Here is a 27,937-nt window from a genome sequence, read left to right as displayed (position 1 = left end):
TGAAGTGATTTGTTTATATAACTTCCCTCTTCTGCTGAATCCTTCAGAGTCTAATAACATTTTTTTTTAAACATGGTTTGGCAATTTGTGCCTAGCTACAAAAACCCTTCTTCAAAAAGAAGCAGTTTAATAACTAGCTTTCTTAAAATTACTTTGAGGAAAGAAGACTGTATAGGGGGTTGGTGTTTTGTTTTATTTTTATTCTAGTGTAATCATTCTTTGATAAATTGTGTAATCATTGACTTAGTAGAAAAAATATTATTGAACTCCTGGGTTTCAATGACCATAAAAAGTGTATTTTCATATAGAGAGTTGAGATCCGTGAATAAATTATGAAAGAAATAGCTTATATGCTGGTCAAAGTCCATATGGGCCCAGTTCATTTTGTGTTCAGTGCTTAATCTGTATGTATCATTTTTGAAAAAAGAAAGGAAGAAAAGGGAAGTGTGTGTGTGTGTGTGTGTGTGTGTGTGTGTGTATGTGTTTATAGGGAGCCTATTGTGCCTAACTGCAGGAGTCCTAAAAAAAAAATCTGCCCTTGATAAAATAAGAAACCAAGATCAAATATAGCTTCTCGTGTTTGAAAAGGATTCAGTAACATCTGTGTGACATTTTTAAAGCCCAGTCCCAGCTTCCCTAGATGTCGTTTTTTCTCTTGTACTCTTGCTTGGGACATGATAGGATATTGCTATATATCTGAAGGTCTGTTTCTACCACCCCACCCCCAGTCACTTGCCAGTTTTATTATACTATATCTTGCTTTGCTATAGGGCTGCTGAACAGATTTCTTAAGCAGCTTTTTGCAAGGTTAAAAGAATGCAGCCTGGTAACAAGTTTGTGTCATTTTAAATATATACCTTCTAGTAAATAAGGAGAAGCCTGGCAATCAATCCCTTTTAGTGTGTTATATGTTTCACCTGACAACTAAACCTTCTATTGATTAGCCATTACTTTGTTAGATAATCCTATGTCATTGAATCCATTGTAAAAAATTAAACTCTTTAAAATGTTTTACCCTAGCAGCAGTGTGAAAATTGAAAACTTGTTCAGAATTACAGCCTGCTTTCACAAAGAAGGTAGTTTTCAGCAAGGCATCTTACTGGTTTATGCTTATGTACTTTATATGCAATATAAAAACTTATTACAGTACTCCAACACAAAACTCTGTGCCTCTGATTCAGCAATGAAGCTACCTTTACAAATGTTGCATGGGGACAGAAGCCATCTTGTCTGAAGCTATTATATTCACTAGTTTGCTTTCAATTGGAAGGAGTCTTAGAACAATAAAATACTTTTTGGCCATAGTGGTCAAAGGACTATGACAAGTTTTAGCTTACTGTTATGTTCCTTATTTCAGAGATGAGCAAGATCATAGACCCACTTTACAGATAAAAACAAAAAAGCCTACATCCTTAGCCTCTTCTTACAATCTGGGAACTCCCTCAACTCTGAATAGGTTTTTTTGAACCTGTGTTAATGTTCTTCTGAACATGATATAGTGTGTGTGTATGTGTGTGTGTGCACACGCATGTGCTTGTGCGTGCCAGTCATGGGGCTTGAACTCAGAGCCTGGATGCTGTCCCTACTTTTGTTTTCAAGGCTGGTGACCTGTTCACCACTTGAGCCACAGCTCCACTTCTGGCTTTTTGGTGTTTAACTGGAGATAAGAATCTCACTGGCTTTCCTGACCAGGCTGGCTTCAAACCATGTGGTTCTCCAATTTCAGCCTAAGTAGCTAGGATTGTAGGTATGAGCCACCAGCACCCATGTTATGCTTTTTATACAGCTTAGGTTATACTTTCCTTTTAAAGTATAATTTTATCATTATTAAGGTGTTCTACAAAGGGGTTTTACCATTTCATAAGTCAAGTGATAAGCACAATGCTTTTTGGACAATGTCATCCCTTCCTTTGCTTTCCCCTTCCTGGCCCTGCCCACAAGTTGCACAGTTTGTTTTCCACATAATGTTAAATACCATAACTACATTTGTTCACCCTTCTTCCCTCCATTTCTGTTCTCCCCACTCCCCAGCCACTCTAAATAAAGTCAACACACACACACACACACACACACACACACACAAACACACACCACTACCACCAATAACAGCAACAACAAAACCCATGTTTCCATTCCCAAACTTCTGCACTCTTTTGCCACTAAAATGTTAGTTGCATATGCTTTTTATGTTTTATCAAAATTTAAAAGCATCATCTAAATATTAATTGTATGAATTAATGAGATTGATAAATTGCTGTATCCCTGTAACTACCAGGTCATGATCAATATGTATACCATTTTCTTTACCTAAGAATGTTACTTCTTGGGGCTGGGGATATGGCCTAGTGGCAAGAGAGCTTGCCTCGTATACATGAGGCCCTGGGTTCGATTCCCCAGCACCACATATACAGAAAACGGCCAGAAGTGGCGCTGTGGCTCAAGTGGCAGAGTGCTAGCCTTGAGCAAAAAGAAGCCAGGGACAGTGCTCAGGCCCTGAGTCCAAGCCCTAGGACCGGCCCAAAAAAATAAAAAATAAAAAAATAAGAATGTTACTTCTTAATTGGGGAAAAGAGTCTCACAGACTTTCCTGCCTGGGCTGGCTTCAAGCTGAAATCCTTAGATCTCAGCTTCCTGAGTGGCTAGGATTATAGTCCTGAGCTACCAATGCCTTGCTCAAGTTAACCTTTTAACAATATTGAGTCTTCTAATTGGTAAATGGTATGTCTCTTAATTTTTTTTTTCCAGTCCTGGGACTTAAACTCAAGGCCTGAGCACTGTCCCCAGCTCCTTTTTGCCCAAGACTAGCACTCTGCCACTTGAGCCACAGCACAACTTCTGGCCTTTTCTATATATGTGGTGCTGAGGAATCGAACCCAAGGCTTCATGTATATGAGGCAAGCACTTTTGCCACTAGGCCATATTCCCAACCCCTTAATTTTGTTTGTTTGTTTTTTTTAATAGGTTTTCCAAATGGTGTTTACTTGTATAAAAGGTTACTATATTTCAAGCTTCATTCTTTTGTTACTAAAATGTAGAAACATAATTATTTTTGTCTGTTGGCCTCATTTCCTGACATTTATGAGTAAAGACAATTTCACTGCTTTTTTTAAACATATGCCTTTTGTCTCTCTTTCTTGCTTTATTTTCATGACTTTGACCTCCAATGTAGTGTTAAATTGGTATAGTTAGAAAATATATTCAGGGGCTGGGAATATGGCCTAGTGGTAAAGTGCTCACCTTCTATACAGTGCTCAAGCATTGAGTGCAGCCCCAGGACTGGCAAAAAACAAAACAAAAAATATATATTCACCTTGTCCCAGTTTTAGAGGGAAAGTACTATAGTAAATCTCTGCATTTAAGTGCATTGTTACTTGTTAGGATCTTATTGGTCTAATGCTGCCCCTGAACAAAAACTAGGATGCTTGAATTAGGGTAAAGTCAGGAACACCCCCCCCCCCCATACACTGGATTCTATCCAGCTACAGCTTTTTCAGGTAGTTCAGAAACGGACTTATATGCACACAGTTAACTGGTGTTCTCTTGTAATGCACTTGAGGAAATCTGAATCCCAAACTACTACACAACACACATAACAATTTGAGATGGGTTTCACAAATAGTTAATGCGAAAAAAGGGCTCATGCCTCTACTGGTAGAGTATCAGCCTAGCAAACCAGAGCCCTGAGTTTAAACTGTACAACTTTGGGGGATGGGGGAAGCCAGCTATGGTATGGGCTAGTAAAGCTCTGTTTAGTAGTATACACCTGTTATCCCAACTATGTGGAAGAATTAAATAGGACTACAGATCAGGCCAGACTGAGCAAAAGCACAAGAACCTATATGAAAAATAATTAAACCATTAAAGAATAGCTGTAGGCATAGTTTAAGTGATGTAGCATCTACCTAACAGGTGCACAGTCCTGAGTGCAAACCCCAGTTCTTCACAAAAAAAAAAAAAAAATCAAATGGTTCCAAGTAAGCTAATGAGAACCTTAGTAGCTAGCTTCTGTGCATGTCTCATTCTCACTCTTGTATGTGCACATGTGCACCACTACTGATGCCTGGGCTCAGAGCTTTGTACTTTACTTTAGCTTATTTGTTCAAGGCTGGTGCTCTACCACTTGAGCCACATATCTGTCTTTCATTGTTTATGGTAAAAGCTTGCCATTATTTATAACAGGCTGTTTCCTTTGGATGCTTTCAGACTTTTGTGTTTGCTACTGTCCTTCAGCATTTTGATGGTATTTGGACTAGGAATTTTCTATAATGTATCTGCCTTGGGATTTCAGATTTGGGAAATAAATTGATCACTTTTTTGATGTGGGACTTGAACTCCAGGCCTGAATGCTATCCCTGAGCTCTTCTGCTCAAGGCTTAGCTAGTACTCCACCACTTTGAGCCACAGTGCCACTTCCTACTTTGTAGTAGTTAATTGGAGATAAGAGTCTCATGGGCTTTTCCTGCCTGGGCTGGAGATCTCAGCCTCCTGAGTAGCCAGCCACCAGCACCCAGCTCTGTCACTTTTTTTAAAAATGTGTTTCTTTATTGTCAAAGTGATACTCAGATGGGTTACAGTTTCATACATAAGGCAATGCATACATTTCTTATCCAACTTGTTACCTCCTCCATCATCCCCCCCCCACCTTCCCATTTCCCTCCCCTTCAAGTTCTATCACTGCTTATAAATTGTTTTAGTTGTTTTTTGTGTTTTTAAGATGAGGTCTCAATATGTAGCCTAGGCTGTCCAGAAACTCTTGATTCATTTGACTCTTCCTATCTGCTTTTGAAGCCCATCCATGAAATTTTAAACTTTACTTTTTTTTTTGGTCAGTTGCAGGGCTGTCCCTGAGCTCTTTTGCTCAAAGCTAGTTCTCTAGCACTTTGAGCCACAGTGCCACTTCCAGTTTTTGAGTGTAAATTGGCGATAAGAGACTCACAGGGAATTTTCTTCCTGTGCTGTCTTTGAACTGTGATCCTCAGATCTCCTTCTGAGTAGTTGATTATAGGCATGAGCCACTGGCACCCAGCAGCAATGTATTTTTTTGTGACACTAGAAGTCAAACTTGGGGCCTTGTTTTTGTTTTTGCCTGTTCTGAGCTTGAACTCAGGGCCTGAGCACTCTCCGTGGCTTCTTTTTGCTCAACGCTAGCACTCTACCTCTTGAGCCACAGCGCCACTTCTGGCCTTTTCTATATATGTGGTGCTGAGGAATGGAACCCAGGGCTTCATGTATACGAGATGAGCACTTTACCACTAGGCCATATTCCCAGCCCAAACTTGGGGCCTTGTACATGCTATATAAATGCTCTTTGAATAGAACTGTGTTCTCATCTATACTTCTGAATTGTACATTTCTCTTTAGTTCATTTTATGTTTGATTTTTCTGATGAAATGTTCTCATCTGTTTACTTACTATGATTTTTATCTCTTATTTAGTCATTACATTGAACATATTTATTATAGCTTTAGAGCTTTAGTGCAAGTTTCCACAGGTATATCATCTTCATTCATTTTTCTCTTGACTGCAGTCTTGTCTGCTTGACATGTCTGGTAACTTATTGTACAGTGATTAAATGGTACATTGAAAAACCTCAATTCTTTGATCTTTATTTCATTAATTACTATTCTTGAAGAGGATCAGCATTACATTTGATAATTTTGGAAGTGGTTTGGTTTTGCCAATATTTCCAAGGCAGACCCTTTATCCAAGACATACTCTTTAGCTTCAACTCCTGGTCCTACTTTCAATGGAAGTCTTGAGATGCTCCATTATATCCCTCTAATGTGGCAGGAATCAAGTTCTGAACTCTTGTCTGCATTCATGGGCAGCAGCTGGATTCTCGGCTTAAGCCCTTCATCTTCCAGCTGTTGCTTTCCATTGGAATTCTTGGAGTTCCTCTCTTGATTTTTTAGTTAGGGGGTTAGCCATGCTTTTGAGGAGCATTTGTATGTGTTTTCCGAGAGTTCCTCCTTTCCTTGTGAGTCTCTGGGATTTCTTTTTTTAGTTGCCAGCAACTGTGGCAATCCTGAACTATCTATAGCTTTGATATCTCAAACTAGTAGGCTGTAGTTTTCAAAAGAAGCTGAGGGACAATGCCCAGTCCCTGAGTTGAAGCCCCAGGTCTGGCAATATATACAAACATACATACACACACACACACACACACACACACACACACACACACATATGTATATATATATATAATGTTTTGTACCCATATAGAGTAAAATATTTATGCTATAAAAGAAATACTGAACATTGAGCCCAGGGTATATCTGTACCAATAGCCCCTATGTATATGCTAATTTCACATGCTCTGCTTTTAATGTATGCTGAAATAATTTGAGCTTGAATGATAAAAGGATAAAAAGTGGAGCCTGTTGCAAGTGGCTCACACCTACTATAATTATAGCTACTCAGGAGGCTGAGATCTGAAGACTAGTTCAAAGACCACAGGCAGGAAAGCCTGTGAGATCTTATCTCCAATTAGCTTCCCCCCCTCCTTAAAAAAAAAAGTCAGAAGTGGAACTGTGGTTCAAGTGATAGTGCACTAGCCTTGAACAAAAAAAAGTCCTGGCCAAGCCCTTGGACGCGTACTAAATATAAAAATAAAAAAAGTTAAGTGGATAAATGTTTTGAAGTTATTTAAAAGAAAAACTGACTGGGTGCCTGTCGCTCACACCTGGAATCCTAGCTACTCAGGTGGCTGAGATTTGGGTATTGCTGTTGCAAGCCCAAGCAGGAAAGTCCATGAGATTCATCAATAAACTACCAAAAAGCTGAAAGTAGAGCTGTGGCTCAAGTGTTGAGAATGCTAGCCTTGAGCAAAAGAAGTTCAGGCCTAGTGCCTAGGCCTTGATTTTTCTAGTCCTAATCCAAGAACAAAAAAAGAGCAGGAGAGGGGGGAATCTAAGGGGATGCATTAGAGCATATATCTAACAAGGATAAGGCTCTGAGCTTAAACCCAATATTTCAACAACAACAAAAGAAGAAAGTTAAAAGGAAAACCTTTTATAGCATTGGTTGGGAGCTATTTCTCCACTAAAATTTTGCTTTTTTCTTTCTTTTTGTATGCATGTATGTATTTCTTGCTGGTTGCAGGGCTTGAACTCTGGGGGGGTTGAGCCAAGGTATCCCTTCCAGCTTTTTCTGAGTAGTTAGAGCTAAGAATCTAATGGACTTTCCTGCCTGAGCTGGCTTTGAACTACTATCCTCAGATCTCAGCCTTCTGTGTAAGTAGGATTACAGATGTGAGCCATCAGTGCCCAGCACAACTCTTTGTTATAGAGAGTCTAATATAGAAGGAAAAAGAAGTTAAAAAAAAGTGTATTATTAGAACACAACAGCATAAGGATTACAATAGGCAAGACGAATTAATGGGATACTAGAACAAGTAGGCAAAGGGTGAAATAGAATATTTGCATAATCCCAAAGTATTTTCTTTGACCTATTTAGTGTATAAATCCTAAGGGAAAAAAAATGTGAGAGTTTTGGCAGACATGACCTTGGCTAAGTCATCAGGGTTATATCACCAGAAATACCAAAACATCTATTACCTCTGTAATAGACTGTAGATGAACTGATCAATACTTTCCCCAGTGTCAGTTATGAAAGACAAATTGCCGTCTTAGGCTTAAGGAAAATAAGGAGATGTGACAAATGCAGGGTGATAACCTGAATTAGATCTTGAACAAAAATTGACGTTAGTGTTACAATTGGTAAACTTTGAACAAGGCCTGTATTTTACATAGTATTAAGTTAATTTCTTACGTTTTTCTTTTTCCTTCCCTTCCTCCCTCCTCTTCCTTCTAACTCTCTCTTTCCCTCTTTCTGTGGTACTAGTATTTGAAGACAGGGTCTTACCTTTGTTAGGTCTTGTACCTACCACTTGAGCCATGCCCCCAGTCTGTTTTGTTTTGTTTGTTTAAGCAGTGCCGGGGATCAAACCCAAGCAAGCACTGTCCCATTGAGCTTACATCTTCTATTGTGATTTCTTCGATTTAAGTAAAAGTTCTACAAACATCAGTATAGGGGAAAGCTGTATTAAAGATAGATAGATAGATAGATGTCTTACTGTGTTCCTAACTGTTCCTGAAAATCCAAAATTCTATATAAAAGCCTTGATTCTTTCCTATTGTTAGTTATTAGAGACTTAACATTTTTTCAAAAACCTTAGTCCTAACCCAAATAGTTATACTAGTGGTCTCAAAGACAGTTTCCTACATCAGCAGTATTAAGATCAACTGGATACCTCTGTTTTAGCAATACTTCCTAATGATTATGATGTATGCTAAAGCTTGAGAATCATAACTTACAACCATTGGTTAAAAAAAAAACTTGTTTAAAAGGAAGCATGCTTTTTGGGGGCGAGGGGTCAGTTGTGGGTCTTGAACTCAGGGCCTGGGTGCTGTCTCTGAGCCACTTTGTGTTCAAGGCTAGTGCTCTACCACTTGAGCCACAGCCCCATTTCTGTTTTTGTTTTGTTTTTGTTTTTGTTTTTGGCCAGTCCTGGGACCAGGACTCAGGGCCTGAGCACTGTGCCTGGCTTCTTTTTGCTCAAGGCTAGCACTCTGCCACTTGAGCCACAGCGCCCCTTCTGGCCATTTTCTGTATATGTGGTGCTGGGGAATTGAACCCAGGGCCTCATGTATACGAGGCAAGCATGCTTGCCACTAGGCCATATCCCCAGCCCCTGCCCCATTTCTGGTTTTTGAGTGGTTACTTGGAGATAAGAGTCTCACAGGGACTTTTTTGCCCCTACTAGCTTTGAACTTCAGTCCTCAGATCTCAGCCTCCTGAGTAGCTAGGATTACAGGTATGAGCCACCAGTATCCAACTTGGGAACATACTTATCTTCAGTGATGAGTTTGCTTAGCATAAGGTGTGAAGTTAGTATAGCCAATTTTAATCCACTTCTTGTTCTATTTTCATTCTTTTCCTAAATGGACAACCAGAGAAATTAAAGAGATACTGTTTTTCTTTTTCTCTTATTTTGCCAGCCAGTCCTAGGCTTGAACTCAGGGCTTGGGCACTGTCACTGAGCCTCTCTGTGCTCAAGGCTAGTGCTCTACCACTGAAGCCGCAGCACCATTTCTGGCTTTTACTGTTTATGTGGTATTGAACCCAGTATTACATGAATGCTAGCTAGTCAAACACTCTACCACTAAGCCACATTCCCAGCCTTTCTTTTCTTTTTTTTTTAAAGGCAGTCTCACTTCCTAACCTAGAACTTTTACTGTATAGCCCAAGCTGGCTTCAAACTCAAAAATCCTATTTCTCAGCTTCCTAATTACTGAGATTATAAGAATGTGCCACCATGCCTGGAAATTGGATGTTTTTAAGATCATAACAGTTCTGTCTCTTTCTTTCTTCCTCCTTCCTCCTCCCTCCTCCCCCACCACCACTTAGCTCTCTCTCTCTGGTGCCAGTCCTGGGGCTTGAACTGAGCCTGAGCTGCTTTTGCTCAAGTCTAGGGCTCTACCATTTGAGCAAGCCCCACTTCTGGCTTTTTATGAATAGTTTATTAAAGATAAGGGTCTCATGGACTTTCCTGCCTGGACTAACTTGAAACCTTGATCCTCAGATCTCAGCCTCCTAAAGTAGCTGGCATGAGCCACCATTGCCAGCACAGCTCTTGTTTTTTTATATATCATTTTTGCAGAAAGTTCACAGTTTAAGCTAGGCACTGGTGAGTCATATCTGTAATCCTAGCTACTTTTGAGTTTCAGACCTAGAGGGTCTTGATTCAAAGCCAGACTGAGCAGAAAAGCCAGTGATTCTCCATCTCTAATTAACCAGAATTTTCTGGACTGGAGGTATAACTCAAATTGTAGACTACCGTTTCTTAGTTAGAAAGATGAGGAAGAGCTTAAGGCCCTCAGGCTAAGCCCTGGTCCTGTCACATACACACAAAAAATCCAAAGCTTAATATATTTGTATTGAGATTCTTGAAAATATTTTGTGATTGGCTTTAGAATTTTTTGGGGGGAGGGTAGTTTGAATTGTACTTTCTAGGCTAGTACTCTAGCACTTCAGCCACACCCTCAGCCATTGTTTCTTTCTTCTAAGAAAGTATTGTGTTTTTGCCTAGGATTGTCTCAGACTTTGATTCTTCTCCATACACCACCCACATAACTTGGATTATAGGTGCATACTACCACATATGGTTTATTTGTTGAGGTATTTGTTGAGATGGGGACCTCACAAACTTTTTGACTAGGTTGGTCTTGAACTGATCCTTCAGATGTCTGCTTCCTGAGTAGCTGAGTCAATAAAATGCACTACCACACCCTTTTATCTTGAACATTTTAAGTCTGTTGGTCTAAATGAAGAAACATACTCTTCCTTTCTCGTCTTTTTTCTTTTTCTTTTTCCTTTCAGTGCCGATCGTCAAACCATCCTTTCAGGTCTCTATGGTTGGTTTGTTTTTCAAGGAAAAAGAACAAAAACAAATATCTCAGAACAGTAGTTCCTATTTTAAATAGACCTAAGTTCTTAATATTTGTACTTAAAAGATGCTCCATAACCACTTTCCATACATAGAGTGAAACAGGAAGCTCACATACTTCCTCATGTACATACCATTAGGTTTTCTAAATTCTGTCTTTGCCAATCCTCCTTTGCCTTGTCCTTCAACTCCTATCAATCTGGAATTTATAAGTAGAACATATTGTGTATTAGTTTTGAAAAATAGAGCAGAATTTGACAGCTGAATATACCAGTATTTTAATATCCAAAAAATATGAATTAAAAAAAATTATCTTTACAGACTTACAACAGCTGTGCCAGACTCTGCATAAACCAGGAAACAGTATGTCTAGCGAGCACTGCTATGAAGACTGAAAACTGTGTGGCCAAAGTAAGTAATATTACTCACCAATATATGTTACACATCAAACTATTATTTGTGTCTATATATCTTTACTCACTATTGCTATTAAAAGACTACTATATAAGATTATATATTTAAGAAAAGAATGAAAGCACACAAAAAAAGATATATGCATAGCACATTACAAGTTGGACTTTCTTTTTTAAACAGTCCTAGGGCTTAAACTCAGGGCCTGGACACTGTCTCTGAGCTTCTCTTGCTCAAGGCTAGCACTCTACCACTTGAGCCACAACATCACTTCTGGCTTTTGCTGTGTACGTGGTACTGAGGAATCAAACCCAGGGCTTCATGCATGCTAGGCGAGCTCTCGACCACTAAGCCACATTCCCATCCCACACGTTGGACTTTCCATCACTTCATTCCCAACAGAATCTTTTATGTACTCTGGTTGTATTTTAATCATTTTTGTTGTTTGTCACTAGTTGTAGATTATCACAGGTAAGTAAGATCTATATGAGAATGCACAATTGTTTTTGTAAGTTTTTTCATGTTTTTAAAATACAAGTAAGTATTGAATACAAATATAGAGGATATCATTGCAAGAAATGTGAAATACACTCCAGAAAATTTGTTAGGTTACTAGTATATGGAGTGGCAAATGTTAGAAATAATGCTTTTGGTGTTCTTGATCTGAGTGAGTAAGTGTGTTTGGTGATGCATATGTGCTGCTTATTTCATGCATAAATGTGCTATAACTCTATCCTAGATATAAAAATAATGTTCAGTATTAGAGATCTGGAGCTTTTCCTTTTATCCATTAATCAAATCTGGAACTTTGACTCAAATTCAAGTGTCAGCTATCTTTGTTATCTCAAGAGTAATGTTCAGGAGCTGGGGATATGGCCTAGTGGCAAGAGTACTTGCCTCGTATACATAAGGCCCTGGGTTCAATCCCCAGCACCACATATACAGAAAACGGCCAGAAGTGGCACTGTGGCTCAAGTGGCAGAGTGCTAGCCTTGAGCAAAAAGAAGCCAGGGACAGTGCTCAGGCCCTGAGTCAAGCCCCAGGACTGGCAAAAAAAACTAAAGAGTAATGTTCAATATGGGATATGCTTCTAGACTTTTGCTTCACTAATCTGAAAAAGAAACAGGGATTTTATTACCATTTAAGGATTTTTCACCATTATAACTCCCAAGATTATTTTAATTTATTCTGTTGGCTCATACACACAAGCACATACTTACTCTTACTATTGGAGCCAAGACTAGTATATTGTTTCCATCTTTTGCTACAAAATCTAAGGGCAGCTCTATTAGTCCTTTTGGGCTGTTGTAGCAAAAGTAGCATAAACTTAGGTGGCTTTCTTCTATAGTCTCACCTGATGGGAGGGACCAACCATGGTTCTGAGATTTCATTTTACTTTATTATACTTTGTTAGTTGCTAGCTAGTCAGTTAATATGTTTGCTTCTTTGCTTTAAGAACACTAGTTTTCTGACATCTCTGACCTTGCAAATTCTTTGGGGGTGGGGGGAAGTACAAATACTGGACTATATGTACCACAGTAACTTTATTATTATCTCTATCTTGCTTCTTATAATATGCTATAGTCTTTGCTTGTTCATTAATTGAGAAAATTGTCATGCAACATGTAATCATTGGAATGATTTATATAAGAAATATCAGAATTTGTTTACAAGTACAGTTATAAAAGATAAAATACATCAGTTGTATCTTAATTTGATATGAAATGTATTAATATAAGTTATACTTGTTTCTTTTTTCAGTCAAGATTAGCAAATGCTAGTTGACCCTGTTTTGTATTTAGCATTTGTGTAGAGAGAGGGGTATGACTATTTGGGACTTTAAAAAATTATTGTTTCAGGGTCTGGGAATGTGGCCTAATGGTAGAGTGCTTTGCCTAGCATGCATGAAGCCCTGGGTTTGAATCCTCAGCACCACATAAACAGAAAAGGCCAGAAGTGGCACTGTGGCTTATGTAGTAGACTGCTAGCCTTGAGCAAAAGAAACTCAGGGACAGTGCCCACCCCCTGAGTTTAAGTCCCAGGACTGGCAAATGAATGAATGAATAAACAAATAAATCTATTGTTTCTTCCTTTTCTGGCTTTAATGCTCTTACTTTGTGCATCAGTGAGTGACTTCTGGTTTAACAAGGTAAAATCTTAACATGAGCACCAATCTAGGGACAGCATGACAATTTTAATGAATTTCATTGAGAGCTGGCTGAATGAGCATCTGTTCATTTTGTTTTTCCTGTCCTTTATAAGCCAGGACCTCTGAGTTACATAGTTTTATTGGCGTGTCTGTTTGCTGTGGAGTGGGCTTGTTTTTCTCCTCCCACCCTCTACTGTGGTGGTGGTGGTACTGTGGTTAGAAATCTGTCATCTGGCACAGTAGCATAATTCCTTCCATGCTCTTGGGTGAGAAAGCAAGTTTGCTCATTGCTACTCATGAGCGTTTCACTTGTTCCCAAACAGTGATCCTCTCTTCCTATTCTGGCTTATTTTAACATTAGTCTGATACCTATTTCTTTCCTTTATCCTGTAAATATGCTGTAGTCCTGGAATTATTTCTATAATTCCCAGTTGGAACACAGCTAACTTCGAGGTTCCTTTTATTGGCCCATATTTTGTCCTCTAGTTCATTGTTTCCGATTTGAGCCAAATAATCCATTGATCAATAGCAAATAAAAATATATAGCTGAAGCCAGGCACCAGTGGTTCACAGCTGTAATCCTAGCTACTCAGAAGGCTGAGATGTGAGGATTATGATTCAAAGCCGGCCCAAGCAGGAAAGTCCTTGGGTTTTTTATCTCCAATTAACCACCAAAAAGCACAAACACTTGAGCTGTGGCTTTATATTAGAGTGCTAGCCTTAAACAAAAAAAGCTCAGGAATAATTCTCTTCTTGTTGTCCTTCTTCTTTATACATACACTATATCTGTCTCATAATTTCCATACTGTTTCTATTGGCTTCATTTATTGCCTGACCTTTTTAAAGGTCATTATTTTGATAGGTCTGCAAGCTTTTTCCTATTTCCTATTCTACACTTTGAGCCCTTAACAGTAGTTTCATCTGCAACATTGATATGGTTGCAGTGGTTTTTCTAACAAACTTGATAATAATTATCTATTGTTGGTTCAGATTGTGCTCCAGAGTGGTCTGGATGTTCGACTCTCTCCACATAAGAACACTATAACATGGGATAGTAAATCATTTTGTTCTCAATGAAATTCAACAAAATCCTGATCGGAGTGGTTTGGAGTTGAATTGAGATCTAAATTACAGTTCAAAACCCTTTTATTGCATATTGCTTATGTGAGTTTTATAGAAGACATTAATATCAGTTGCTCTCTTAAAAGCAAAAATGTTGGGCTGGGAATATGGCCTAGTGGTAAAGTGCTTGCCTCGTATACATGAAGCCCTGGGTTCGATTCCTCAGCACCGTATATATAGAAAAAGCCGGAAGTGGCACTGTGGCTCAAGTGGTAGGGTGCTAGCCTTGAGCGAAAAGAAGCCAGGGACAGTGCTCAGGCCCTGAGTTCAAACCCCAGGACTGGCAAAAAAAAAAAAAAAAAAGCAAAAATGTTATGTTCAGACCCCTTTAGTATATTGTAATAAAACTCCTTTGCTAGATATCTTGGTCATACAATAGCTTTATTAAAGGGTACCTTGTTAGAATATAAGAAGACAAAAGTTGTAAGACACCTAAATTGACAGCAATCTCTGAATCTCCAAAGTGAAGAAAGAGTCCTAAAAAAAGATTTAGAAATAAAATGGAGAGGAGTTATTTTATCAGTATAATTTAATCCAGGTAATAATTGGAGGCATTGAAGTGTTCTTTATATTTTTTGAAAGCCTTTCTTCTCTAATTATAGCTTGGTAGTTTATGAGATTTGTGTTTGGAACATGATGAGCCCTATATTTATTGTAGCTTTTAAATGGACAGTCATTATTGACTGTCAACTTAGTCTTTAAAATCCATAATTACATTGTACCTAATTGTCAACCTTCACAATGTTTTTTAATTAGGAAAGAAAACTAACTGTAAAGCTGAAGAACACTGGTTTGCTTTTTAAAATATTCTTTTCATTGAAGTATGACTGGGATTTTTGGTTTTAGGCTTTTCTGTAATTTACATTTACAAACGTCCCTACAATACCTACATTTAAAACTGAGTTATTTGAATATATCTACCTCAGTACCTGGCCTAGATACAAGTAATTCTTTTTTGCTTGGAAATAAACTCAGTCAGTTGTCCTGTGTAGATGTTCTGTATTTTTGTTGTTGTTGTTTGTTGCTATTGTTTTTTACTTGAGACTAATAATCTGTTTCAAACTGACTGAGACAGAAAAATGTGATGTTCCTTTTCACTCACTCCAGATTTTGATAGAAGACTTGTTTTATTTATTTCCAAAATTATATCCGCAGGAAACAAGCTGTTTAAATTCAGATTATGCTGAAGCAAAATGGTCCTGGTATGAGAAGCAACGTGCTGTTTTACGAGCACAGAGTCCCTTTTCTCATAACTGATTGATAGTAAATATTTTCCTGAAGAATTATTGCCAACCATGAACAGTGCAACTGTTTCACTTTTTTTTTCCCTGCTACTTGCTGTACCAGCCATTGTCGGTAATTAAGATCTACAATTCACAATGCAGACGTTTGCACTTCCTCTGGGTCTGCGCTATTTATAAGGCATTTCAGCTGTTCAGAGTTTCTTTTGAGTTTTAAACTACATGTTAACAGGCTTCTTTAATATACTTTTTCCACAAGTAGTGTGTCATCTGGCCTGTTGAAAGTTGCCTCTGTTCAGGTGTACACATTTGCTTTGTGGAGTATGTCATGAGATTTAACTATATCATTGAGGCTGATGTAATTAGGAAATCTATAGTGCAACATGTTACAAATTAGGCTTATCACTGTTTCAAGAAGCCCGGAATGATATTCAGAAGTAAAACCTTTACTTCTGAAAAAAATGTTATGGATTTAATGTGCTAAGCGGTTCAGAAGTTTTGAGAAATATATAGTAAGTTGACTTTGTTCTGGTCACTTTGAATTAATATGACTAGATACATCTTTCAGGTTAAGGATATAGAATATTTTTTCTTGTAGAAGTGTGTAATATTTAAGAATACAGACATGAAACACAAAATGAATCAGAGGACTGACTGCATTTGTTGTGTAATCAGCTTCTGGTACCTAAATAGCATATCTCTTTGACAAAGAAAATGTAAACAGGTATCTTGGTGTGTATTGAGACTGGGAAAATGTAAACCATTTTCAACCCAGAAGAGAGTTATTAGGAAAGAAAAAAAGAAAATGCAGTCCAGATTCTAGCCTTGAATCTTTATGAATGATACCTTAGAATTAGAGATCATCTTGCTATTGATACATTTTTTGAAACATACAAGAAAAAGAAACGAGAAACTGAAAGGCATCAACAAAATGTTTTAAAAACTTTGCATTGATGATGCACATTGCCCAATACTATCTTCCAGTACAACAGAACTGTGCAGAAAAGGAAGGTATAAGTTTTAGTGCTGACTGTTGATTTGCCCTTAATGTAGATACAATTTTTTTAATGTATGAGTCCTGAGACTTAAAATAGGGGCTGCTTTCGCTAGTGCTCTACCAGTTGAGCCACAGATCTACTTCTGGCTTTTGGTAGTTTATTGGAGATAAGAGTCTCAAGGACTTTCTTGCTTGGTAAGTCTTAGAACCTTGACCCTCAGATCTTCAGCCTCCTGAGTAGCTAGGATTATTAGCGCCCAAATAGATACAACTTTTTTTTTTTTTTTTTGGCCAGTCCTGGGCCTTGGACTCAGGGCCTGAGCACTGTCCCTGGCTTCTTCCGCTCAAGGCTAGCACTCTGCCACTTGAGCCACAGTGCCGCTTCTGGCCGTTTTCTGTATATGTGGTGCTGGGGAATCGAACCTAGGGCCTCGTGTATCCGAGGCAGGCACTCTTGCCACTAGGCTATATCCCCAGCCCCCAAATAGATACAACTTTTGATAAAGACATTCCAAGATAATTTTGTTTGGTAAAAAAACCTAAGGTTTTGCAGTTCTTTTGAACTACAGTGTTTCTTTGAACTCTGGGCCTGGGCACTGTCCCTGAGCTCTTCAGCTCAAGGCTAGTGCTCTACCATATCGCCACCTCCGGTTTTCTGGTGTTTTATTTTGGAGATAAGAGTCCCAGAGACTTTCTTGCCTCGGCTGGCTTTGAACTGCAATCCTCAGATCTCAGTCCTCCCAAGTAGCTAGGATTACAGGTGTGAGCCACTAGCGCCTGGCTAATATTATAATTTTTGTTTGTTTGTTTATGTGGTACTGAGGAATTGAACCCAGGACCTCATGCATACTAGGCAAACACTCTACCACTAAGCCATATTTCCAGCCCTCAATGAACTCTTTATGAACCTTTTTTATCATGGTTTAGCAGCAGCCGTTCAGCTACTGGGAACCACTGATTTGACTGAGGCACTTCAAGATTCTAGAACCTATTCACATTTCTATCTAGCCAGGGAGCTAATAAGATTGAGTTTGTTTTTGTGGATTGATCTAGATTAGCATGAGATGAGCCCAGTCAGTATCTTCCTCAGTGAAAAAGGAAAGGTTAGGGGCAACAGGGGTGAAAGAAGAAAGTTCTTCATCAAGAATGACTGCAGTATTGCCTGCTGATGCATGTCGGATCACCCGCACAGAGAGATCACATGGCTTCTCCAAAAGTCAAACGATCAATTCGCCTCGTTTTGGCTCTGTACTTAATGCACAAACAGTGCGATCTGCGGGGCTGTAATTGCATTGTTAGGGCCAAGGAACAAGCCTGTGCCTTTTCAGCAGACAGCTGGCAGGGAGAGAGGCATGTTGTTAGGAAAGAGAGAGGCAAGGCAAATAAAATTACTGCTAACGCTCAGAGATCGGCAGGAGTCCTACTTGCCTAATCTTACCGGTGGGAGCAAGCGGCTGTTGTAATCCAATTATAGCAGCATAAGCAATTTGTTAGACACTCCGCATAATGTAACAATTTCCCAATAAACTCTGACTTGTAATAACGTCGGCAAGAGTCCGCATAAATCTGCCCGAATGGTGGGGGCTGGAGCGTTCGGCTGGGGGCTTGTAATTGGCGCCATCAGCACGTTTTGCGGAGTGCAGTATGGTGCAGTCTTTTAGTGCAGGAATTTTAAGGAGAAAAGCACTGCACATGTTTCTTAGAAAAAGAAAAGTGGCCATTAAAAGGGAAGCAGCAAGGAGGGCATACTCTTTTGCCTTCACATTACCTAGAAATCTTAAGTGTAGAAAGAAAACAGAAGGAAGCTGTGTTTCCTTCTAATGAAAAAAAGAGGGGGGAGGGCAAGTGTGTGGATTAAATTCCTTTATTTAAAAGACATCAGTTTATATTATTTATACCCTGCTTTCTGGCTCCCTAAAATGTTGTTCAGGCAGCATTTAGCTAACATTTTTACAAAATGTTCCAAGCCACTCAAGCCTAGAAAAGCCAAGTTTAAATCTATTTTCTTCTGAAGTTTACCATTTTCTTGGTAACATGCAAATACATTTGTCTTCGTGGACAAACCTTTTAGACATAGTATCTCACTGGATACTAACCTGCTTTGTAAAGCTTGCCTTGTACTTTAAGAAACCATTACTTGCTGCAAGATTTTAAGCACAGCTTGTTTGCTTAAGCTGCTTTACTGTGCTATTTTCTAGTTCAAATATATATTGTGAATATCTGTGACTCTAGTATTACAAATATTGTTAAAACAATATTGTGTAAGAAGAAAATTTATTTAAAACTTTGTGATCTTTGCAAAATAATTTTGATTCCTTGGTAACATTTGTTTTGTAAAATAATTATAGCACAGATTAGAGCTACCATTATTTATTGGTTGGCATTAATAATCATGGAATTGGGTGTCTTATTTGTACAAGGTATAGGAGGTGAAGAAGACTGCTTACAGATGTGAGCTTGTAGACAGATTTTTCATGCTACTGAATGTGTATTAAATGTTGCCTACTTTTCTTAGGTCGATTCAACCTTTTCTTGCTTTGTAATTTGTGTCAAACCACACTTCTGAAATAAAAACAGGATTCTTCAAAATATCCTGTTGCTGTGTGTATTATCATAATAAATATTTACTTTCACTGTAAACATTTCCTTCTACTGAAGCAAATGCTGCCTTGTTGGACTAGAGCTACATCAATAAACTGCAGTGCCTCTAATAAAGCCACTCAGTGTCTGGGTTTAACTAATGGCTGATTTTCATGACTTTGACAGTGAGCTGTGTGCGTTATTTTCTCCTGATATTGTAAAAATAATGAGAGCAAATTAGAACAATCAGTTTACACAGATAGCTCCTGATTGGAGGCGATGGGCAATATGGCAGCAGGTAATCCATCTTCAGGCTCCTGTCACATTAACTTCAGCAGTGTGAAAAGATCAGGTGGGGTAAGCAGGGATCCTGCCCAATCGGAACACTGAAATTAATGAGAAGAGCATTGTGCTGTGATCAACCTTTTAATTAGCAAGACTGGAAATGGAGGACATGATGAAGGCAGTACCACAGCTGCACAGTGCCAGGCACAGCTTCTGAAAGGAAAAAGAAAGTTATGAATTTCATGTTGCCTTTTTCCTGCAGCATTTTAGGCATTTCATTTGTACCCTACAGCATCTTTACAGATGTTAAGAAATATTGCCTGCTTTCCAAAGTAATGACACAAATATGGCTGATATATTAATCTATGGACTATCATTCTATCAGGGGTCATTTAGGATTTTGACTACCAGTTTTTTGTTTTGTTTATTTGCTTTGGGATTTTTTTTGCATATGCCCTGGGGTTTACATTTTGTATTATTGGTGGTGGTGGTGGTGGTGGTGGTGGTTGTGGCGCTTGAACTCTGAGCCTTGAGCTCTTCAGCTCAAGACTAGCGCTTTACCACTTTAGCCACAGATCCACTTCCAGTTTTCTGGTGGTTAATTAGAGATAAGAGTCTCAAGGACTTTCCTGCCTGGGCTGGCTTTGAACCACAATCCTAAGGTCTCAGCCTCCTGAGTAGCTAGGATTCTAGGCATGAGTCACCAGTGCCCGGCCTACATTTTTATTTTTACAAAGTCAGGTAACCGGGACTGGGAATATGGCTTAGTGGTAGAGTGCTTGCATAGCATGCATGAAGCCCTGGGTTTGATTCCTCAGCACCGCATATATAGAAAAAGCCAGAAATAGCACTATGGCTCAAGTGGTAGAGTGCTAGCCTTGAGCAAAAGGAAGCCAGGGACAGTGCTTAGGCCCTGAGTTCAAGCCCCAGGCAAAAACAAACAAACAAAGTCAGGTAACCATAGGAATTAAATTTTGTAAAGTTCTACTTTGTTAAATCCCCCTCCTTCCCCTCCTATTATCCCTCCAATGTAGAATTTTTCTTGCAAATAACATGAAGGTTTTCTGGTTTGGAAGACTTCTGTTACTTTGAGTTATTTGAAAGAGGAATATGATTGGTTTGTGTTCCTTTCCTGGTTCTACTATGTGTTAGGAAATTTTCTGCTTTTTATTTTGATTTTTGGTTTTGTTTATTTCCTATGCCATTGACTTCTCAGTGTTGGTGCTGTGTTATTTCAATTCACATAATTGAGAATTGAATATCAATCAAGTGTGGTTTTATAAGAGGAAAAAATCCATGCATTTAAAGGCTGAACCATCCATTTAAAGTTCAGTTATACTAAAATTGCTACCTTGTTAATCATCCTTATAATAGAAAAGTGATACCAGATGAGGTGGCTCATGCCTGTAATCCTAGGAGGCTGAGATGTGAGGATCATGGATCAAAGCCAGCCAAGGCAGGAAAGTCTTTGAGACTCTTATCTTCAATAAACTACTCAGAAAAGGCCAGAAGTAGCACTGTGGATCAATAGGTAGAGCACTAACTTAGAACAAAAGAAGCTCAGGGACAGCACCCAGGCCCTGAGTTCAAGCCCAAAGACTGGCAAAAAAAAAGAAAAGTAAGGAAAAATAGCATCAGGTAATAGACTATATTAATGAATAATTTTTTAACCAAATCAGTACATGTTTTCAACATCTTTTTTTTTTTTTTTTTTTTTTTTGGCCAGTCCTGGGGCTTGGACTCAGGGCCTGAGCACTGTCCCTGGTTTCTTTTTTGCTCAAGGCTAGCACTCTGCCACTTGAGCCACAGTGCCACTTCTGGCCATTTTCTATATATATATGGTGCTGGGGAATTGAACCCAGGGCTTCATGTATATGAGGCAAGCACTCTTGCCACTAGGCCATATTCCCAGCCCTCAACATCTTTTTTTTTTTTTTTTTTTTGGCCAGTCCTGGGCCTTGGACTCAGGGCCTGAGCACTGTCCCTGGCTTCTTCCCGCTCAAGGCTAGCACTCTGCCACTTGAGCCCCAGCGCCGCTTCTGGCCGTTTTCTGTATATGTGGTGCTGGGGAATCGAACCTAGGGCCTCGTGTATCCGAGGCAGGCACTCTTGCCCACTAGGCTATATCCCCAGCCCCCTCAACATCTTTTTGAAAGGCTTTAATTTTGGGAAACCATATGTGATGTCATCAGCACTCACATTAATTTTTTTTTTTTTTTTTTTTTTTTTTGCTAGTCATGGGGCCTGAACTCAGAGCCTCAGCACTGTCTTCTGGCTTCTTTTTGCTCAAGGCTAGCACTTTACCACTTGAGCCACAACATCATTTCTGGCTTTTTTCTGTTTGTGTGGTACTGAGGAATCAAACCCCTGGCTTCATGCATTCTAGGCAAGCACTCTACCACTAAGCCATATCCCCAGCCCCACTCACAGTATTTTAATCTTTATGAAATAGATCTTTGGCATCCACATGTGGTTCTAAAGAGACCACAATAGAGGGAAAGTCTTCATTGTTCAGGGTGCATAGAGTTCAGCACTGTTCTGTCAGTGCTTCTTTTCCCATAATGCCACTAAAAATATGCTGCCTTTCAGTAAATCTTAAATTTTCGTTTTTTCACTTATGTGCCCCTTTTCTCCTAGGAGGACTACCATAACTTCTACTTTGACTTGGGTACACCATTTTCTTAGGCAGGTTTTTTTTTTGTTTTTGTTTTTGTTTTAATTAAGGCAAGAAAACAAGCATTCAGCAGATTGCAATGATCATAATGTGTGAATGACTAAAAACTCATCAATTGAATTATGTACTGTTCATGAAGAGTTTGTTTGTTTATTGCCAGTCTTGGGGCTTGAACTCGGGCTTGGACACTGTCCCTGAGCTTTTTTTGCTCAAGGCTAACCCTCTGCCTACCACTTGAACCACAGTACCACTTCTTTTTGTAAGTAGTCTATTAGAGATTAGTCTCACAAACTTTCTTGCCCCAGCTGACTTCAAACTACCATCCTCAGATCTCAGCATCCTGAATAGCTAGAATTACAGGTGTAAGCCACCAGTACCATTTAAGAAATTAAAATTTTTGTTTTTGAAATTCTTTTAGCCACTCTTGGGTCAAAATTGCATATAATAAATCCACACGTGAGGCTTACTTTACTTTTAGCTTAGTAGATAATCATAAAAGTAAGTAATATAGTGAGGTGTGTAATTAATTCATGTAGTTTCCAAACATAGAAAATAAATTTAATTTCTTGATATCAAGTTAATTGACCTATATGTGCTGGTTATCAGATATCCATCTTAGTATAGCCCTGGTATGAAAATATATGTAGTATGAAATATTTAGGTTAGATATAAGATGAATTTTTCTCATTATAGTTAATAGGACTTGTTTCATCATACTTATAACTAATGTAGATTATTCCTGTCATATAGTATATAACTCTTTAGCCTTATACCTGTGAGATACTGCATACACAGAAATTTAAAGTCCCTAATAGGATCCCATGGAAAACTCACACCTCACTTTCCCCTGTATGGTCTCTCTACTCCCCCTTTAAAAAAAAAAAAATTAATACAGCTTGGGATTCTATCACAGCCAAAAAAAAAAAAAAAAAGTTAAAATAAACCAACAGTGAACTTTCCTGAAAATATTAATTTAATTTTGTGCAGATTAATATTTTAGGACAGTGACATGCTAGTAAATAATATCTGGACTCCTCCAAACATACTTTAATATTACTGCTTTAAAGCCCACTTGTAATTGCAGGATCTTTTTCACTATTACTTAATCTCGAAGATAAATTATTCGCCATTACGGACTTTTGTGGCTGTTTATGGGTGAAAACATTCTCCCCTCTCCTAGTTTGATAGCTTCAGAAGCCTGGGCTCATAAGCTTCCCATGAATAAATATGTTCTTAGTCATATGGTGTAAAAAGATCACTTACAAAGCTTGTGAAACCCAAACCCCTCTTTGAACCTTTAGTACCAATGAGCTCAGGATCCATACGTGTAAAATTTTATTCTTGTATCGTGACTTCAGCTTAGGCAAATAAGCTATGAATTTAAATGATATTCCCATTCCCACTCTATGCCAAGTTTATATACAAATAAAATTGCATTTTCTTTCTTGCCTAAGAGTCTGTAGTTCTGCTGACTTGGGATCCTGCCAATATTTGTTCCTGTTGCTAAGGTTCTTTTTCCAGAAAGAGTTGCTTCTTCAGATCAGTGTTAAAGGTAGATTTTCCATTTTTGAGGGCACTGCTTTGTTTGTTGTCTATTTATACTAACAATCTCAATGTTTAACTTATTCTGAATGACCAAGAAACTCCCTTGTAATTTCCTAGTAGGGGTAAATTACCAGATCATCTTAAATTCCTCTAATCCCAATGTAAATCACCAGGCTCACCTTGGAGAAATTTTCATTAGTCCTTTGGAGTTCACCCAGTAAACCCTTATTTAAATTTCTTCTACATGGAAACAATTGAGTCTTTGAAGCTATAATTGTGAATTTTCTTTCTGCTCCCTCTCCATGCCACTTTTTTAGGGGATGTGTTCCTATATAAAAGCTTTGGGTTGTTTTGGTTTGGCTTAGTCTTGGCTTATTTTGTTTGGAACAAGATCTTAACTATGTATCCCAGGCTGGCTTCAAACTCTCTAGCCTCACTCCTGTGTTCCAGAATTTTAATATCCATTTTCTTCCTTCTATACCTTCAGATATTTTTGTTTGGGTTTCTTTACCAAAAAAGTTTGAGAAGAGAGAATACATTAATATTTATTGCGCCCCTGTGGAACTTGAAGCTTAAGAGAAGTTAAACCTTTACTTTTTTTTTTTTTTGAGACAAGGTTGCTATGTAACCCAGGTTGGCCTCAAACTTTGCAGCCCTGCCTCAGCCTTGTGCATCGTGTGATTATAGATACACACCATCATGCCTTAGCTGTAGTACCTTTGGCATGTGAGAAAAGTTATTTCCTCGTTTTTCTGCTATCTCTCATCCTGCTTATAAAATATCTTGAAGAGCTTATCTAGGCCAGTACTGTCTCTTTTCTGTGCTACCTAGTCAATAACCAAATGGCTTTAGCTGCTCATTGAATAATATTTACTTTATAAACATAGTATACAAGTCTTTAAAGTATCTAAAATGACTTCATGCCTTTATATTCAATTGTTTTACATAGAAAATGAATGAGACCTTATATTAGAAAAGCAGTTCAAGGTAGTAACTAACAGTTTAGTAATTGTTTTAACATTGTTTAACATTGTTCTAGTATACAGCTCTCATCCTCTTGTCTGTTAGGACTTGAAGTATTAACATACATCATCAGTCCTTTCATACCAAAGAATTATTTTCCCACTTAAGATTTATATTTTATCAATTAAAAAGTGTCCTCTAGGGGCTGGGAATGTGGCTTAGCGGTAGAGTGCTTATCTAGCATGCCTGAAGCCCTGGGTTCGATTCCTTAGCACCACATAAACAGAAAAAGCCTGAAGTGGCGCTGTGGCTCAAGTGGTAGAGTGTTAGCCTTGAGCAAAAAGAAGCCAGGGACAGTGCTCAGGCCCTGAGTTCAAGCCTCAGGACTGGCAAAAAAAAAAAGTGTCCTCTAGGTTTTTAAAACTCAGATCTGTCTGATTTCATTTCAACAAATACTTTTATATTTCTGTTTATGCTTTTAGATGGTTTGGTGATCATATGGAAATGATAAGGATATCAGAATTCTGTTGAACCCTTTAGGGAAAAGGCTTGAGACAAAGACTGATTCAAAGAAATAGTTTTATGAAAGTAACGAAGTGTGTGTGTGTGTTTTCTTGGGTATTCTCTAATGGAAAGAATAGCAGTTTTTGACAGCTAATTGAGACAGGTTGCCTGCAATAAATTTTTTGGTTGTTTTGGTCATGGGCGTGAACTCCAGTCCTGGACACTGTCCCTAAGCTTTTTCACTCAAGGCTACTGCTCTGCCACTAAGAACCACAATGCTACTTCTGGTTTTAAGTATGTAAAAAGTACTTGCTTATATAGAGCACTAAGACTATAAGGAACTAAAACAGTCTGTTTCAGAAAGGGTATATATTTTAATTGTTTTATATATCAAATACCACCCTTCTAGCTTAATATCTAGGAATATCTAAGAACATAAGAAATTTAATTGTACAGATTGTTTTTTTCAACCTGGGAGCAAACCAGAAGAGAAATTCAAAGAGAGAAACATGTTTAAAAAGTAATGGTTCCTACAGTGTTAACTATGAAGTCTGTAGCGTGACTCTGTAATGGAATATCATGGCAGGGGGTATAATACTGTAAATAAGATGAATATGCCACTTGTGGATTAATGGGCAACCTAAAGAGTGTCTTTATTTACATCTATGTGTGAGATTCATTTTCAGTTTGTATATTTCTTCTTATTCCTCTGATTGGAGTTATTACAAACCTGACAGTTTAATTAGGGAACTTTAAAAATCATCTTGCTGTATATTTATTTTTTGTAGGACTAATGCAGTCTCATTTTAAACTTAAAATTGATAAGAAGGAACAGTTTTCCTTAACTCTTGACGTAACTGAAGGCAAAACTGATGGCTTTTAAAATCTATTATCTACAGGAATAGTTATTTTTTTCCTATTTTGTTCTGAAAAATAGAAGAAGTACACATCTCACATGGCCAATTATAGTAGATTGCATATGCACTTGGAATGGATATTGTTTGCTTCAGAAGATTTTGGCACTGTGTAATATAAACTTGACATCTTGATTTCGGTGTTATAGGGGTCATCTCAACATTCTACCTTGGTAACTTGCAGTAAGGATAAGTACTGTGAATTTTATTGTGATTGATTATTTAGTTAGCTGTTTGGGTTTGCTATTTAAAAGTTAATACTATTATTAGTGCTCTTAAGATACTCAAATTCATATTGTTGGTTACTCCCTGCTTCATCTAAATTGATGAAGTTAGTTATAAATGGTGAATTGTCACAAAGGGAAGTTGTAGGGTTTAAGTGGGATTAATTTTCATTTAAGAAATATAACAAAATTATATTTGAAGTTAATCATATGTTAATTTCAAACAAAAATTGAGACATGTTCAAGTATTAAAATCTGATTGTCGGGGCTGGGGATATGGCCTAGTGGCAAGAGTGCCTGCCTCGTATACATGAGGCCCTGGGTTCGATTCCCCAGCACCACATATACAGAAAATGGCCAGAAGTGGCGCTGCGGCTCAAGTGGCAGAGTGCTAGCCTTGAGCAAAAAGAAGCCAGGGACAGTATTCAGGCCCTGAGTCCAAGCCCGAGGACTGGCCAAAAAAAAAAACCTTTAAAAAAATAAAATAAAATCTGATTGTCATTAAATTTGATAATTTTTGTGCCATTATTTTTCACATTCGTAAGTGTGCTAAGCATTGAGCCTAGAGGTTCCATCCATATTCTTACTTCATATTGTCCCATTTTAGACATGAGTAAATCAGAACCTAGATCAAGCAACTTTTCCAAAGTCATACAGTAATCTTGTCAAGCTGAAATTTGGAACCAGATAGTCTTGCTACATGACCTTGTGCTTTTAACCACTGCTTATGAATTTTAGAACATAGATATTACTATGTAGTAAATGGGGGAATGAACTAGAGAGTTCCTTGTGGTGCCTTTGAAATGTTAACAGTTTACTGACAATAAGTTGAGGTTTGGAAATCATATCAATATGTAAATTGGCTAGATGAAATCACCATATAAGACCTTGTAGGTTTGCTGTTCTCTTGCATGTGAAGTATTTTCCTTTTACAGCATTTCATATGAGATTAAAAAAATTAAAAATACTTCAATTAGCAACCACAAAAAAAAGCTACTGTGGTTAATTGAACCTTGTAATCTTCTCTTGCTGTCTGTTTGGCTTTTCTTTTCAGGCTTTGATTGTGTGTAATAAAACTGTTGCTTAATTAATGCCAGCGCTCTGAAGCCTTTGGTTGCCGCAAAAGAGAAAGAAATGGAGAAACCAGGAAGCAGCATCCAGTTGCTTTCCTGTTGTGTTAATTTAGACCTGTCATTCTTGTTCTAGTTCATGATATACAACTCCCAACAGATAGTAGGTGAATTGAAAGAGAATCTGTAGTGAATCCTGTCTTAGAAGAACACAACTCATGATTGAAGCTCTCAGTAGATTAATGAATAACTGCTTTCAGACAATATTTCATCCCTACTTTGAGCTGATCTTGCAGTGAGTGTAGCTGTGGTAAATGTGACCAGTAGATATGACACAAGCTAAGGTGGCAACTTGCATCATGGCTTTGTGGTATATGTAAGAAAGATCCAGGACTGTTGTCCATAGTATACTGACTTTGGCAGAGGGTATGTGTCCATAACTAGAAATAATAACTGTAGAAGTAATAACTATAGAAGTAACACTGAATGATTCTAGTCTTCATTTCTTATGCTAAAAACCAAAAATGGTGCTTGGCGCTGGTGGCTCATGCCCGTAGTCCTAGCTACTCAGGAGGGTGAAAGATATGAGGTTCGTGATTTAAAGCTAGCCTGGGCAGAACAGTCCATAAGACTCTTACCTCCAGTTAAACACCACAAAACCGGAAGTGGTGCTGTGGCTCAAAGTAGGTAAGAGTGCTAGTCTTGCACAAAAGACCTCAGGACAGTGCCTAGGCCTCAAGTTCAAGCCCTATGACCTGGTAAAAAAAACAAAAATTCATTTGCAAACCTACTTTCATTGTGGATATACTTT

At 38.2% G+C, this 27,937-nt stretch overlaps 1 protein-coding gene across 11 annotated transcripts in view; it reads left to right on the top strand.

The window, feature by feature from the left end:
* Positions 1–27,937, top strand: part of Btrc (beta-transducin repeat containing E3 ubiquitin protein ligase) — a 157,326-nt gene that overhangs the window by 75,037 nt on the left and 54,352 nt on the right. For all 11 annotated transcript variants that reach the window (XM_048338419.1, XM_048338418.1, XM_048338413.1 and 8 more), the window contains one exon: positions 10,769–10,858. In XM_048338419.1, the coding sequence (XP_048194376.1) occupies positions 10,769–10,858 (90 nt within the window). The remainder of the gene's footprint in view (positions 1–10,768; positions 10,859–27,937) is intronic.

This window comes from Perognathus longimembris, chromosome 2 (genome assembly GCF_023159225.1).
Source record: "Perognathus longimembris pacificus isolate PPM17 chromosome 2, ASM2315922v1, whole genome shotgun sequence".
Lineage (NCBI taxonomy): Eukaryota > Metazoa > Chordata > Mammalia > Rodentia > Heteromyidae > Perognathus > Perognathus longimembris.
The sequence above is the reverse complement of the archived record's forward strand: the minus strand, read 5'-3'. Positions and strand labels throughout refer to the sequence as shown.